General features: G+C 38.6%; 1 protein-coding gene across 6 annotated transcripts in view; it reads left to right on the top strand.

Annotated features, from left to right (window-relative positions):
- Nucleotides 1-17781, top strand: part of eya4 (EYA transcriptional coactivator and phosphatase 4) — a 343216-nt gene that overhangs the window by 204369 nt on the left and 121066 nt on the right. The window contains exon 5 of one of the 6 annotated variants that reach the window (XM_052024459.1): nucleotides 10646-10714. The exons of the other annotated variants lie outside the window; for them this stretch is intronic. Coding sequence (XP_051880419.1) covers nucleotides 10646-10714 — 69 coding nt within the window. The remainder of the gene's footprint in view (nucleotides 1-10645; nucleotides 10715-17781) is intronic. 6 annotated transcript variants of the gene reach the window in all.

The raw sequence follows: 17781 nt of genomic DNA, 5'->3' as shown, positions 1-17781 counted from the left end.
AATTGAAAAATAACACTACTAAAAATGTTGGTGTAAATTAAGCATCACTGATGTAAATTAGAAGTTATTAAAGCAGTCCTCCTCCCAAATTTAGAAAAGGAGATGCATTGCAGGCTCCCTCACAAAACAGAACATCTTTGTTGTATTTGTTATTACACATTCACTTGTGGTGTGGGCATGGACATGCATGAGAAATGAATGAATAGGATCTAGTCAAGGATCAATCAGAAGAGTTTTCCTTTAGATTTGGTGTTTCAGTTTTTTTTTCCTTGTATGTGAACTCCAGGCTGAAGGACAGAGCTATTACATTTTGAGATTATTTTGTAATAAGCTGTTTGGACCCATATTACTCTCATAATTTCTGGTGGACATTTAGTCTCCTGGAACAAGAGAGCAGAAGAAACATTTCTTTAATTCAAAATGGGTGAATAAGACTGCTTTGTGTTAGGTTATTTTTGAGGTATGTTTTCTGAACTGATCTTGCCACAAGTGAGTTAAGCTGGCCCAGATTTTTTTTGCAGGATATCACTTGATGATTTTTCTTTAGCTGCAAGAATTTTAGTCTCACTGCTTCAGCTATCAAGATTGTTCACTCGTGCCTTACTACAGTCCTGTAATTAATTTAGGAAAGTTGGAATAGGCAAACATAATTACTAAGTGCCTACAATGTCATGTATGGTTTAACAGGAGAAGGTAGAAAAAAATCACAACAAGTTGCAATGGGTTCACAACTTGGTCCTCTGAATAATCATCCCTTACTTGCAATAAAATTAAACCAAATGCTGGGGATGATCTGTAGATGTCAAAGAAAACTAGCTTGCTTCACAAAGTGTTAATGAAAACTAAGGACAGGTCTTTGGGAAACATCAGAGAAAACAGTATTAGGTGAGGACAGAGAAGCCAAACTGGTGGTTCTAGGGCTATGACTGAATGAATAAGGATAGAACCAGCTGAGTATGGTCCTATACAGCTGAATTATGGTGGAGCAACTGGTGAAGAATGGTGTGCCCAACCATAGCACAGGCACAGACAGATCGAGAAGGAGAAGGGAATGAATAGATTACAACAGGAAAAATGCAGTTAAGGAGCTGAAATAGAAACAACTAGAAATACTCAGCAGGTCAGGTAGATTCTGTGGAGAGAAAAGCAAAACTAATCTTTCAGGCTGATGAGCATTCATTAGAATTGAATGAAAGGGGGAGAGATTACTTTTGCCCCATTGTCATTAGTGATTTTGATCAAGTTGTTTCAGCACTGTGGTGGGGTGTAACAAAAAGTTTTGGGTAGGAAGTGCACAGATTTTGAGGGATACAACATTCAAGGACTTTGGACAGGAAAAGATGAGGAAGTAATTTGCAAGCACAGAAGGGTCAAAATTTGCCCTATTGATGGCAGATCTGAAAGCAAGAGCTGCTGAAAAAAACATAAACAATATCAGCTATCATAATGGCCAGGAAGGTAAGTTGGGCAGGTGGTAGTTTAGTGGGAATAAGATTGAGGCATCAGGGCTCAAGTTGAATTCAAAGAGGGCTTAAGGGGATAAATGAGAGAAAGATGTGAGTTTGGGACTAGCATTGGGAATAACATTATAAATTTAAAGGGAAGTAACATGGCAGGAGACCAGATAGTCTGAATCTTAGTAACAACAAAGTCCATGAAATGATTGCACATATTATTGGAAGTGACGATCAAAGTGAAAGGAGAAGCCCTTGTACATGAGAAAGAAATAGCAGGAGGTATTTTTGATTTGCAGGATGATCCTGGGATAGTGATTGGTTTGGGAAGATGAAAGGTTGATCTAGGATGTTCTTTTTACATTATATGTTTACATGACATGTGCATCGCTGGTGAGGCCACCATTTATTGGCATTCCTTAATTCTACTTGCAAAAAAAAGTACTGGTGATTGAAAATACCCCCACAATTCTGCAGGGTAGAGAGTTCCAGGATTTAGACTTAGTGACAATGAAGGTAATGTAGAGTGTTTAAAAGTTGCAGTCGCATGTGGCTTGAAGGGGAACTTGCAGATGGTGGCATTAGAAAGATAAAATGGAGACTTAATGACAGGACTTCAGGAGGGTTTAGTAAATAGATGATGAAAGGAAGTGGTGGTTTGTGTCCCGAATGGCAGCCAAAACTTACATGCAAGATCCCAAAGAACAAAACATTACACAAACTTGGCTACATAGAGAAAGGATTATCACAATAGCCTACATAATACTCGCATATTTAATGTCGGAAAGCGGCCTGAGGTGGTTCAGCAAGACAGAATCAGACAAAAATGGACAACAAGCCAAGGAAGGTAAAGAGGAATTATGACATGGATTTTAAGGAAGAAAAGCAAATAGAGAGCCAGAGAGGGAATTCCAGAGCATGGGATCTAAACTACAGAAGTTAAGGCAATGGTGGGAGAAGGGAAGGGAATGTATAGACGTTGAAATCAGAGAATTAGATAGCCTACAGAAGGCTGTGGGACAAGTAAAGGTTGTGTGCTTCAGGAGATTTGAGGTTATGATGTATGCAATTGCAATAAGAATTTTAAATTGGAGGCAATGGGAATCAGGAACCATGTGAACTCAGCAAAAGCAGAAGTTATAGATATGTGGGACTGCTGCAAGATGTGGTATGGGCAGTGAGGTCTCACGTGAACTGAAGTTACCACAGAGAGAGGAATGCAAGGTCCCTCAAGAGGGCACTGGAGTTATTGAATGTGAAGGTAACAGGACATGGCTGAGGATTTCAGATGCAGATGGCTTGAGACAAGAATGAAAGCTGACAATATTACAGATGTTGATGATTTTGTAACAAAAACTCTATGGTGTTATAGATGAAGCAAAAATTGTATATAATCCCAGTTATCATGAGACAATGTGCACTGAAGGGAAAGGAATTAACAGTGGGAATTTTTGGCAAGTATTAAAGAAACTTGCTTCTGTCTGCCCTGTACCATCTGGCAAAAACTGAACATCACTCACATGAGATATTAAGACATGCAGTGTGAAAAGGTAGAAGTAGTGTTGGAGGGAAGGAAGTCAATAAAGAATTGAGTGATTACTGTGCAGTGGACCCTGTTGACATCCTTGGTTGATGTTGCCAAGAAGCAGCATGAAAGATAGTAAGTATTTTGAATGTCCTCCCAATAAGAAATATCACTGACAAAATCAATGACCCTAATAAATTAGCTAGAACGCCAAGACAAGCAAAAACAAAAAATCTCCAAAGGTAGATATTATTCGTGCTAAAATGTGAAAGTAAACAAGGGAGGAGAAATGGCAATTATTATGAAAGAGCTGTAGAGATTGGGGAAGTGTCCATGGAGTGTAAACATGTCAATATGATGTTAATATTCAAAAGGGTTATAAAATCAGATTTTAACAACAAGGATTATTTATAATAAGTGGCTTGGTGGCTTAATATGTGTTCCCTTGTCATTAAAGTTTGAATTCTGCTGGAGCAACAGAAAAAATCAGGCTTTAAATAGATATATACAGTATATTTGCAATAGGAGGAGACTATGTTTACGAACAGCTCTTCAGTGAGGTACTTTATACCACTTCGGCATTTTTTCCACACTCCACAACTAGCCATCGTCAGGGTCTCTCTGAGGGCACTCAGCACCAGTATAGCCAACCTGAATCTGATAGACCAATCGTGGTTCTGTAATCTTTCTCAAACTTGTTAACACTTTCAAAGAATTGAAGTGGTTCTTTGCAGTCAGCAATCAGAAATATTCAGATTTTTTGTTTCTTTGCGGCATTATTGGAATGTCCAGACAAGTGATCAGCATAGGTACACAAACGTACTTCAAAAATTCCCTGAAGAATTTAGTCAAATGGCAGTTGGAAGTCAAATGGTCAAATTTAGTCAAATGGCACACCAATTGGAAGAATTATTCACAAAATATCTTCCTGGAATTTTATTTAATAGATATCACTTATTGTTCAACATGTATCATGTTTTTCTTTTCTTCTTTAAAATTCTCCTCCTATTCCTCTTTCCTGGACATGCAGCATGGTATTTGCTGAAGCCATGTGCTTTTTGCAAGTGGCTTTTCTATGTCTGCAAACATGGATAATGAATGTCAGTGGACTATTGAAGTCCAGTTCTACCTATATTTAATATTCACACACATAGGTCGGTGCACAGTGACTCATGAGCAAGAACTGTACCAGGTTCACCACAACATGATCAACACAATCATACCAATTGACAATAGAGTTAGGGAGTCATACACCACAGAAACTGGTCCTTTGTCCCATCATGTCCATGTTGATCATTGAGTGCACATCTTTACTAGTGGACTATTCAAGTGCTCATCTAGATACCTCAAGTGTTCTGAGATTCTCTGCCTCCACCACCCACTCAGGCAGTGCAGATTTCAATTATCCTTTGGGTGAAAAAATTCTTCCTCAGATCTCCTCTGAAACTCTTTCTCCTTTCCGTAAATCTATGCTCTCTGGGTTTTATACACCTCTACAGTCCAAAGGTTTTCTCTCAGCCTATAATTCCGATTAATTTCTCCAAACTATTTCTGCTCCATTCTTGTGTCTTCTGCTGTGAAGATATATATTTCCATAATTTCTCAGCCATTTCCTTATACTTTATTATAATTTCTCCTTCCCCTGCCTCTAAGGAATCCAAATTTTCTTCTTCTCTTCGAATGTATATTTTTTCAGAAACTATAACAATCTTTCTCTATTTCTTGCAAATTTACTTCTGTATTCTTTTATCTTCCTCTTTATCCATTTTTATCATTTGTTCCTAATACTTGTCTGTTCTCAGGTTTATTGTTTTTCTTTTAATCTAATCCTACCCTTAAACTCTTTAGTTAGCCACATATACCCATGCAGCTTTTATTTCTCAATGGAAAGTACATTTATTGAAAATTATGAAATATTTTTAAACTATTTGCCTTTATTTATTCATTGGGAATTTTATCCCACTGAATCTCTATTTAGGAAACCATGTTAATAGGAGAATAGGGTGGCTCCCTGGATTTTCCTTTTTGAAAGATCTTTTTACACTCATATTTAAAAGTTATTGATAGTTCTTTGAACAATGAAGGATGCCTTAGGCAGAGAGTATCTTCTGTGAGAATCATACTATTCTCCATGTTTCTCAATAAAGGACATACAGTTAATATTGTCAAATAAGTTTTAAAGGTGTATTGTGAAATGTTTACAAGTATTCTGACAGCAGGAATGAAGTAGCAGAATGTATTAATTCAAATATTAGAGACATTGCAGCAAACGCTGAGTTATTTTAATAGGATTGTCTAGCTTTCCTAACTTTTCTCCTGAATGACCTGGTTTAGATTTAAGTTTATCCCAGGCTTCCAAACAGTTCACAGTAGTGTAGTGGTTAGCGTAACACTATTACAGCGCCAGCAATTGGGGTTCAATTCCTGCCACTGTCTGTAAGGAGTTTGTATGTTCTCCCCGTGACTGCGTGGGTTTCCTCTGGGTGCTCCAGTTTCCTCCCACATTCCAAAGGTGTACAGGTTAGGAGCTGTGGACATGCTATGTTGGCACCAGAAGAGTGGTGACACTTACAGGCTGCCCCCAGCACATTCTCAGCAATGCAAAAAGACGCATTTCACTGTGTGTTTCACTTGTTACTAATAAATAAATATCTTACCTTTCATATAGATTTGTAAAGCAGTGTAGCTAAAGTCTTTCTGATGGTGCACTTAGTCAAAGCTTTCAAGATCAATGTTGGAACAATGTGTTCTAAACCAACAAGAGCACAGGATAAGCTGGAATTATTAACTTAATTAGCCAGAATTAACTAATAATATGATTTGTAGAGAACATTTATCTTTAACAGGGATCATAATATGGTCAAATTCAGTGTGAGGTTTTAAAAGGAGAAATGCAGATAACTTAGAAACAGAGGACCAATGAGAGCATGTAAAGGATAGTTTCAATCCAGAAAGTGGGAGAGACAAAAGGAACAAAAGAAGGAAAAAATGTAATAAGCTCTGCAAAAAAAGGGAATACAGAAAGGATAGTATATGAGGTATCATAGGGAACTCAAGTTTTTACAATTGCTAAAGAAAGGCTTTTAAAAACAAATGCAGCTAATATTTAAACTATGAATAAGAAAATTTGTAAATTTGTTGAGTAATAATTTTGTGTCAGTCATCACAAGAGAGGAAAAGGATTAAGTACTTGATGTTCCAGAAAAACAAAGAATGAATCAATGATTGAAACTCACTGAACATTAAATACGCAAGAAAACAACATTAGAAAAAACAATGGCCCTAAAGACTCACAAATTCCCAAGACATGGATTTAAAGGAAGTATCCGAGACAATTGCAGCTGCCTTCACCATAAACTTTCAAATTTCCATCAATTCAGGAATTTTCCCTTTAGATTAGATAATTCCAAATGCAACTGCATTAATTGAACAAAGATAAGAAAGAGAGAGGCCAGGAAGTTAAACACCATTTAGTCTAACATCTCTGTGGGGAAGTTATTGGAATCAATTTCTAAGGATGGAGTGGCTAAGCACTTAGAGAAACTTGAGCTGAATAGAAAGAAACAACATATATTTGTAAAGAGAAAATCCTGCCACACTTGAATTTTCTGAGGAAGTAATTGAACAGATTAGACAGGGGTATGTCCATGAATGTGATTTAATTGAACTTCTAGAAGGCATTTCATAAGGTTCCACAAAAGAGACTAACTAAAATTAGAGATCATGAAATGATTATTGATCTGGTTAGAATATTGGTTAGCCATTGAGAGATAGATGTGTGGGTGCTTGAATTGAAAGGATGGGACTAGTAATAGTTACCACATGAGAAATCCAGTAAATTAATGATACAAAAGTTAGTAGTACAGCGTATGATGCAGAAATTACATGGAGACATAAAGATATGCATTCATATAACACTTTTCGTAACTTCAAGATGTCCCAAAAGCGCTATGCAATCTATGAAGTAATTTTGAACTGTGGTTATTATGTGAATGTGTAAAACCATGGTGAAAATAAGTTGGACATCATTTATTCATGAACAAAAAGGACTATTTAAATAATGACAACCTACAAACAGTGGAGGCACAAAGCGATGTAGGGATCCAGCAATAAAAAATGACAACATTAATGTTAGCCTTTAACTTTGGGCTCTAATAAGGCAGGAGAGAGCCATCCAAAACTGTGCAAAGTCCTGGTTGGATCTCATCTAAAATACCATGTACATTTCTCGGTGCAGCACAGAAAGGACATATTGGCGTGAAAAAAGTGAGCACAGTCACCAGAATGTTGTCAAGGCTGTAGGAGGTAAATTATGAGCTGTGATTTCATGAGCTTGGCTTGTAATTAGTTTTAAAGCATCTGAGAGGGATTGATAGGATAGATTGGGAGAATTGTTTCTCCATTGTTTGAAACCATAGGATAAATTTAAATCTTAACCAGGTCATTCAGGAGAAAAGTTAGGAAATACTTCTTTGCAAAGTGTGGTGGAAGTGTGCGTTTATTACTGACAAAAAAGTAGTTGATGCAAGCCAAGTAATTTTAAATCAGTAGATTCCTGTTAGCCAAATATATTTGGAATAAGGAAAAGTAGAGTTGAGATGAAGACCAGCCACAATCTCACTGATGACTCAAAGGCTCAAGTGCCTCATTGGCCTATTCCAGTTCTTATGAAGCAATGCTTTGAGTATGGGTCAACCAGACCTCAAACACCTTGCTGTTCCAGTTTGCAAATATTACATGACTGACTGACTGTCTCAGAGTATGAGTTTCTCTGAACATTTCACTTAAAGTTCTTCACAGGCATCAGAGAGGAGATTATCACCTCATCTATTCTGGTTAGTGCAAAATGTTTTCCACTGTGCCCCGCAGTTTCCCAGCACAACATTATTAACAAATACCAAAGTACTAAGATTTTTTTAATAAAGGCTAAAGTATAAACATAATTGGAATTTTAGTCTTGAAATGCCTTTTGTTTATTTAAGATTTTACAGGCAGAAATCAAAATGACTCCAAGTATTGCTACATTCCTATTTTTATAGTACCCCTTGAGAATAACTCCATAAATATTGCCACTGTTATTGTCAAACAAATGTACACATTTCATTTTTCACCATACCATTATTTAGCATAACATAGGAAGCATCTATTGCATGCAGGTAAATAATAACAATTTATCACATTTCTGAAATGAATCCAAAAAATAACCATCAGTAAGGATATCCGTGCACTGGTGATCACTCTAACAGTGGATGCAACTCACTGACCTACTTATTTTATAGTGTAATATCCTGAAAGAATGCCAACAGCTCTAGAAGAATATGCAATATTGAGCAATAATTTGCAAATGTGCATTTCTTTTCCATAAGTAAGTACAGCAGATAAATGTTCTGAATTCAAGTTAAAGAATATAATAGAAGTAGGAGTAGCCCATCCAGCTGGAATCTGCTCTGTTATTTGATCATGGCTGATCTATGCCTTAAGTCTGCTTTCCAGCACAATCCTCATATGCTCTGATTCCCCTAGCATCAAATATCTATTGATCTCAGTCTTGAATATACTCAATGACTAAGCTACCATGGCCTTCTGAAGTAAAGAATTCAAAGATTTATAACTTGGCAGTGAGCCAAATGGCCCCCTTCTGTACCATCTTTTAAATTATTTTTTTGAGTAAAATGTATTCTCTTCACCTGAGTCTTAAGTGGCCAACCACTTATCTTGAGACTGTACCCCCTGGATTTTGGACAATTTTTGAACTTCTGCACATAAATAGACCATTTTTGCTGTCCATTGATCAAATAGATTTAGTGTTACCAATACTAAAAGAGCATTGATGTTACAGCTTTCAAAACCATAGGTCCCAATGTGTTCCATCGCCAATTTATAATTTTATTGTTAGAAAGTAGTCTGTCGGCAGACAAAAACCTGGTTTATGATAAACGGCACAAAAGGCCATTTGATCTGTTAAAACAAGGACCTAGACGGATCGTACAAAGGCAGAAGTTTTTAATAACTTAAGCTGCATTGATACCCAACTGACAATTACGTTCTTTTCTTAGCTCACTTATTTGATATTCTGCAACCCTCTGATTAGTTACCACTTAATAATTCACTTTTTTTGCTATTATTATTCCAAGTGAATGAACTATTTTGTGGAATAAAATTGTGAACTTTTCCCATAAATTTCCAGGTTCTTACATAGACAAATTTAGACCATAGATAATCACAAAAAATATTTTTATATCCACACACACACGCACCCCCTCTCCCTCTCCCTCTGAATTTCTCTCTTTCGTCTTTAGGTTCTTCTTTTGCTCATTTAGAAAATATGAGCACTTTTGCCTGCAGGATTTGGTAATGGAAAAGCACCAAATCTGACAGTTGCATTATAAATTATATAATCTCTCATGTCATTGTAATTCAATCCTCTTGCCATTTCCTGGTCTTATTACCATTATTTTGTTTCTTAATGAGAAGAATTTACTGAAGCAGGTGTGACATGGGACGTAGAACTGTGATTTATGTGTTTTAATTACATTTTCCTTTTTCTTAAACATTTGTTTATCTTTGATCCTCGGGGGTCTTTCTAATTTCCTGTTACATTGTAATGAATGGGACAATAAATATCCCACCAATCAGTGCTGTTACTGGAAAAAACTGTTAACTGGTTGCATCCATAGATATATTGATATTTCATTGTACACACAGTGCAACTGGAGACTATTGCAGGCAAACCTAGTGTAGCCTGCTCATACTACATTGTAAAAAGGCACTTCTGAGATCTACCTCAATGATACTGGAAGTGAACTGAATGAAGATTACCCCAGGCATGGGTGTATTTGAGCATTGTGGGCCAGCGGTCTTTTTCAATTTAATTCTGATTTTGTTTTTTTTTAAATTATCTAGTTTTATAAGAAATCAATCTATTATCCGAAATGCCAGGATCAGAATTTGCTAAGGGCTTCAATGATTTTTTTTAACTTAAGACCATGAAGTGATCGTCCCTGGAGTTGCTGCTCAACCTATTCTCCGTGAAGAGTTTGACATTTTGTTTGCCAAATTGCCAAAGGCAAAAAAAGTTGTTTCCAAGCATAATTGTTGGATTCACTCAGATGCACCAGGGCCAAGAAAAACCAAGGGAAAGTATTCTGTAGTGATTGACTTGCGAAGGGGAAGCATACTGTTTCTTTGATATCTTACTTAGATGTGGTTTAAATAATTTCTGTGGCTTTGCTGAACTACACAGAGCTATTTATTTAACTAATGTAAACCTTTTTTGCACTAATGAATGTGCGGACTAAAGGGAACTTACAATGACATAGGTTTGCTGTGCTTGATATCACCTGTATTTATTTCCTGTAATTACTCAGCCATCTTTATAAATGTATCCCATTAATTATTCATCTGTCATTTACAATTTTTATATTGGCACCATTAAAAATGCTTGGTAAGTAAAAAGATTCAGATTTGTTTTACTGGCAGTTTTTTTCTAGGTAACTCATTACACCAAACAGCTGTCATTTAACCAAGACACATTACTTGAAAATGTATTTATTCAACCCTTCCAGCATCTTTTGTGTATGATTGCATAAATTTATTAGCATATTAGCAAATAATAAAATGCTATTAAAACCTCCAACTAAACACAATTCTGACTTTTCCTCTTCAGGAGATACCATGACTATTTTAAACACTGCAGACTGGTTGCTGGGTTGTAGTACCCCCTCATCTGCGACAAGTATGGCAGATTATGGTACAATGCATGTGTGTGTCAGTGTGAACAATGAGTGCAGTGCTTCTTTCTTCTCATTTTCTGCTTTTATATCTTATAAAATCCTAGTTAACAACAAACAATTGCCAGATAACTTGATATTGGCAGAATAATTATGCCTTTTGAAAATAATTGAACCTGTTGCCCTGTCCAATAAACACTAATAAATTTTTATGGTATATTAATTAAATATTCATTGTATGCTGTGTCCCATATTCCATCCATCTATGATACAATGATGTCATACATTTTCATAGGGCCTATTAAATAATTTGGGAAAACATAACTTGGTGCACTTACAGGAACTTCATTAAATGGACTTGTATTTATCTAGTCCATTTAATGAAATAAAGATATTTTATTTTTGAAGATGTTTCTAGGAGCATTACTGAACAAAATTTGACACTGAGGTGACATAAGGAGCTGTGAATTGACGACTGAAATCGTGGTCAAAGAGATAGACTTAAAGGGGGTCTTAAAAGAAGAAAGGCAAAGCAGAAAGCTCGAACGGTTTAGGCAAGAAATACCTGATGTTAGGTCCTTGGCAGCTGAAGTCTCAACCATTAGTAGTGGAGTGACTTAAATTCATGGATGATCAAGCAGCCAAAATTGGATGAGGACAAATTTTATTAAATCTCAAGATATTGGTTTTGATGCAAGGTCATTTAATACCAATCCCTAATTGTCCTTGTGAAGGTGGAAGAAGCCAGCTTCTCAACAGTTGCTGGCCTTGTGGTGGAAATATTCCTCAGTATTGCGAGTTCCAGTGACAGTGAAGGACAGCGATGTGCTTTCATGTCAGGATGGCGTGTGATTTGCAGGGGAACTTGCAGGTTTTGCCAGTTCCATCTACCTGCTACGCTGCTCCTTCTGGGTTTGGGTAGTGCATTCAGAAAAACCTTGGTTAGTAGTTCACATTCTAACACAGTTCCCCAGTGAGGGAAGCAGTAGGTATCTAGCTTGGTGTCAATCATGTGGGGATATTGTCCTAGGTGGTTTCAAATATTGTTGGAGGACATTCATTCTTCATACTCCTAAAGTGCTCTCTGGATGGTAAGGAAGTCAGGTATGCCGGTCACTACAGAAGGCAAAGTAACTGACTTAGTCTTGCAGCCACAGTTTTTATGAGATAACACTCAGTGAGCATGTTCTGCTTAATACATGTTGTTGATGGCATACTCCATAGTTGGTTAATGATTGAGATTAGACTGATGGGATGGTAAATGTTATTTTGTATTTGTCTTTTTTGTGAACTGGATATAGTTGGGCCATTTTCATGTTTTTAGGTGGATGCCAGGATGGTATTTGTACTGGGATGGTTTGGCAGGAGGTGGGGCCAGTTCTGAAAATGGACATCTTCAAAATTATAACAACAATATGGCCAGGCACTATAGCCTTTTCTAGATCCAGTGCTGTCAGACTTTACTGATGTCACTTGGAGTGAGTTAAGTCGAGACTGGGATCTGTGATGGTGAGGTCCTCAAGAGAAGAATGAGATGGCTCAACGACATAGTGTTTTTGGCTGACGATTTCTACAAATGTATACTCATATGCTGTGCATCCCATCCTTGAGGCTTGGATTGTACTTCTCCCATTACCTATTTTCTTATTGCCAATAACCACCCATAACTGATTATGGCAGGGCTGCAGAGCTTTGATCTGATCTATTGTTATGGGATTGTTTATATTTATCTATTGGATGTTTCTTCCGCTGCTAACCAAGCATATAATACTGTGTTGCAGCTTTGCTACATTGGCAATCCATTTTTGTTACATTTGCTGCTGTTCCTGGCATGCCCATCTACACACCCTATTGTCCCTCCTTTGATGATAATGGTGGAGTAAATAATATCCCAGGCACTGAAATTACTGATTGCGCTGGAAGTCGATCTTCTGCTGTTAATAAGCCACAGAACCTCATGAATGCGCAGTTTTGAACAGCTAGATCTGTCTGAATCAGTCACATTAAGTGCAATGGTCGTGACACAACATGGCAGAAGGTGTTCTCAGTGTGAAGATTGGATTCTGGCTCTACAAGGGTATGCAGTTGTCACTTCTACAAATGTTATCATGGAAAGATGCATCTGAGGCCTATACATTGATTAGGATGTATTAGGAAAGGTTGGTTCTGGCACTGATTTTCAAACCACAAGCTGCAGACTTAGAGTGGCAGCTACACCCATGAGACTTGGTAATCTCAGTGAATGGTAGTGCTACTCGCCACTTTTGATGATGGACATTGAAGTCCCCCGACCGGAATATGTTCTGTGTTTAACCTTTCTTCCAGTTAGTGTTCAGCAAGGAGACTGATTCATCAGCTGTGGGAGAGCAATAGGTGCTAATCAAAAGGATGTTTTCGTGTCTATCTATGACTTGGTGTTCATCAGGCCTGGAGTCAATGTTCAAAACTCCTGGAGCTACTCCCTTCCAATTGTTCACCACAGTGTTGCCATCTCCAGCATAGGTCTCTTCTGTTGGTATTGATATTGGAATTGGTTTATTATTGTCACTTGTACCAAGGTACAGAGAAAAACTTGTCTTGCATACCGATCATACAGGTCAATTCATTACACAGTGCAGTTACATTGAGTTAAGTACAGAGTGCATTGAGGTAGTACAGGTAAAAACAATAACAGTACAGAGTAAGGTGTCACAGCTACAAAGAAAGTGCAGTGCAATAAGGTGCAAGGTCAGAACAAGGTAGATCGTGAGGTCAGAGTCCATCTCATCCTATAAGGGAACCGTTCAGTAGTCCTATCACAGTGGGGTAGAAGCTGTCCTTAAGTCTGGTGGTATGTGCCCTCAGGCTCCTGTATCTTCTACCTGATGGAAGAGGAGAGAAGAGAGATGTGATGTAACCATAGATCTTGATGAAGTAGTCTGAGAATTGTTAGGCTGATCCATGTCACTGGGTACAACCTCTCCCCACCTAAACAATAGTTTCCAGATAGTCACAGGAAGAACTTTCAGCAGTGTTTGGGCCATGCCTCTGAAGGCATGTTGGTACGTCACGGAAGGCCAACAAACATTTATTCAAGGACTTGCTGCCGGAAGATTCAATGCATACAAAGGCCAAGGGGGTGTGCACTCAGAATGACGCCTTACACAAGCAAAGTCCTTTCCTTATACATGTTGCCATTTGCAGAGATGTTGAGTAAAACTGGTAATTCAAAGGATTGCAGGAGAGAAAGGCTCTCTCCAGGAGGTTTTGAAGGCTGCTGAAGGAAGGTAGGTTAAATCCTTACTTAGAGGGTCTCTAAATCAGGTACCCATCACTGGGATTCATGAAACTTGCAAGGAGCTTCAATTTTCAATTGTGTTTTATTTCTAACTGAAATTAGATACTGTGCACAAAAATGTGACACAGCACAATTCCATTTGTAGGTCCAAGTCCTGATTATTCAAATTCTACAACTGCCACAATTGTATTTGAACTTGCGTCTCCCAATTATTGGTGCACACTTTTGGTTTCCTAGTCTAGCTTCATGACCACTACACTTCCTCTCCTCTACAGACCCTTTGCAGGGCTGCATCAAGATTACACTCACAGGCAAGGGCAATGACTTGCAGCCAGTGGAAAACAAGACAAGAGAATTTTAAAATCAAGATGTTGTTTAACAGCAGCAAATGTGAATCAGTGAAAATCTGAACAGATGATACATGTGTCACGTTTGCCTCCGCAAGTGTATCCAACTTCACTCAGGCTTTATGGTGCTGACAGTTGTCTGCTCATGTCAACTATTTCTCAAGTATTATCTTCTAACAATGCAACATAAGCAAGGTTCATCATTCCATTCTTTAATGTGTTTCCAAGAGTAGGCAAGCAAAACAATGACTGAAATTGGTGCACTTGATAGAAATTAGTAGGTAACACTGTTTATTTGATCAATAATTATCACATTGTTTGCCTTATGTTCATAAGATGCTCACATAAAACCATACATCCAAGTTCTTTAGAACTTAGGAATAGATCCTAAATGAAAATAATCCCATGTTTCAACTGTGATACTCTCCAAAGTAAAACTTTTTTCAGTATTATGCTACATGATGTATTCTTGGCAATTAAAATATTTCAAATTAAGTATGTCACTTGTGTCATATAATTGATTATGGAATTTATATTTTCCATCTGCTTGCATTTTGAGTTTTAAGCTCCGATATTACCCAGAGCCAATTGTTTAAAATGTGGCCCTGCAAGCCTGTGAATTGGGCACAGGTAATGCTGCAGGCAGAGGAACAGAGAAGCTTAAAATGTCAAGATATCATTTAACTATGATCAGAAAGTTTTGGATGCTCATTGACTATCTGCAGACAGCTCACTGGATGAACACTTGTTCATTGAACAGGAAGCTGAGGAAAGATGTCAGGCTGTTTTGGACTCTCTCAGGTGTTTTATAAGGGGTGTGGTGACGAAGCAGTGTCAACCTTAAAGCTGAGGAAACATGAAGAATTTGCATGGCTCCACACTAAGGGAAGTTAAAAGAAATCTACAACCAAAAACTCACCTGTTGTTTGGCAGTCTCAAGTTGTTTCTTTTAAGTACATATTATTGAACAATTGTTAAATCTAGCAGGAAATTAAAATGTTCAAGGGTCCTAATGCTTATTTCAGGCTGATGCCAGTCCTGCAAACAAATTGGCAAGTTTCCAAAGCTGTTCATATCCAGGAGGTTGGTTAGTTAAGAGAGACAAAGGACTGCAGATGCTGGAATCTAGGTGAAAAACACGATGATGCTGGAGGAACTCAGCAGGCCAGACAGCATCCGTGGAGAAAAGCAGGCAGTCAATGTTTCAGGTCAAGACCCTTCCTCAGGACTGAAGATAGGAAAAGGGAAAGCCCAACATATAGGAGGGAAAAGCAGAGCAGTGATAGGTGGACAAAAGAGGGGAGGCGGGGTGGGAACAGGGTGGTGATAGGTATGTCTACCACATCTTGGCCCGCTGAGTTCCTCCAGCATCGTTGTATTTTTCAGTTGGTTAATTAAAATGACTCTCACTCCACATCCATCAGGTTTAATTTCACTTATCACATTATTTGTATATGAATACTTAGCATCTGATATTTGAAAGGTTGGGAATTCAACTTGTCCAAGTCAGTGATTGTTAACAAGGCAATAATTTTCCCAATGATATTTGAGCAATGGTTTACATGTGTTATAATTGGCCATTATGACAGAACACCAATATTACAAACCATGTGAGCAATACTCCATTGACATCTTCACAGACAGGAAAAGATACAAATACTAAAAATTTTCATTGTCACTTTGAAAAATCATTGCTCATGCTGCACCTCGTCTACTTTGATATTAATTTCCATAAAGAGTTTTTTCTCATTTCAGTCCTAAATGGCAACCCTTTATCCTGAGAATAGGATAGATCTCAACAGTACAACCAGGGGTGAGAGCCACTTGGCCTGCACCTTGACACAATCTTGCATGTCGCAATGAGATTGCTTCTCATTATTTTAAACTCCAGTGAAGATAGGGCAATTCAATTCAGTCTCTTTTCATAGCAAAATCTATTTATCCCAAAAATCAATCGTGTATCTACTGTACACTGACTTCAAGGCAAGTATATCTTACAGAAGCCAAAACAGCACATAGTACACCAAAATCCTGTATAATATAAGCAAGATTTCTTTGCTTTGTATTGCAACTTCATTGCAATAAAGACAGACACAAGAGAGACTGCAGATGCTGGAAATCTGGAGCAACACACAAAATGCTGGAGGAACTCAGCGGGTCAGGCAGCGTCTATGGAGGGAAATGGACAGTCAGTGTTTCAGATCATGTGGGGACATAGCCAGTATAAAAAGATGGGGGGAGAGGGTGGAACAAGAGATGGCAGGTGATAGGTGAATTCAGGTGAGAGGGGAATGATAGGCAGGTCGGGGAGGGGGAGAGTGGGAATGATGTAAGAAGCTGGGAGGTGATAGGTGGAAGTGGCAAAGGGCTGAAGGTGGATTCTGATAGGAGAGGACAGTGGACCATGGAATAAAGGCAGGGAGGTGAGTGGAGGAACCAGACAGGGGAATGTGTGGGTGATGGGCAGATCTAGAGGGCGGGGAAGGGAAGGGGAAAGAGAAGAGGTGATGGGGCAGTGGGATGAGGGCAAACAAAGAGGGCACAGAGGGGAGTGGCTACCAGAAGTTTATGCCATCAGGCTGGAGACTACCAAGGTGGAATTTGAGGTGCTGTCTCTCTATTCTGTGTCTAGCCTTAACTTGGCAGTAGAGGAGGCCAACGACAGACATGTCAGTGTGGGAATGGGAAGGTGGAATTAAACTGGCTGGCCACCGAGAGATCCTGGCTGTTATGACAGATGGAGCAAAGGTGCCCAATGAAGCAATTTCCCCCAATCTGTGTCGGGTCTCACCGATGTAGAGGAGGCTGCACCGGGAGCACCAGATGCAATAAATGACACTGATGGATTCACATGTGAAGTACTGCCTCACCTGGAAGGACTGTTTAGAGCCCTGAATGGTGGCGAAGGAGGAGGTGTAGGGGCAAGTGTAACACTTGGGCCCCATATCTAAGGAAGGATGTGCTGGCATTGGAGACGATCCTGAGGAGGTTTACGAGAATGATTCCAGGAACGAAAGGGTTAACATGTGAGGAGTGTTTGTTGGCTCTGGACCTATACTCACTGGAGTTTAGAAGGATGAAGGGGGGATCTCATTGAAACCTACCGAATTTAGAAAAGCCTGGATAGAGTGGACGTGGAGAGGATGTTTCCAGTGGTGGGAGAGTCTGGGACCAGAGGGCACAACCTCAGAATAGAAGGACATCCCTTTGGAACAGATGAGGAGGAATTCCTTTAGCCAGAGGGTGGTGAATCTGTGGAATTCATTGCTACAGATGGCTGTGGAGTCCAAGTCATTGGGTATATTTAAGGCGGAGGTTGATGGGTTCTTGATTAGTAAGGGTGTCAGAGGTTATTGGGAGAAGGCAGGAGAATGGGGTTGAGCGGGAAAAATAAATCAGCCATGATCGAATGGCAAAGCAGACTCAAAGGACAGAATGGCCTAATTCT

The sequence above is a fragment of the Pristis pectinata genome, chromosome 10 (genome assembly GCF_009764475.1).
Source record: "Pristis pectinata isolate sPriPec2 chromosome 10, sPriPec2.1.pri, whole genome shotgun sequence".
Lineage (NCBI taxonomy): Eukaryota > Metazoa > Chordata > Chondrichthyes > Rhinopristiformes > Pristidae > Pristis > Pristis pectinata.
Note: the sequence above shows the minus strand (reverse complement) of the source record. Positions and strands in the feature narration are given on the sequence as shown.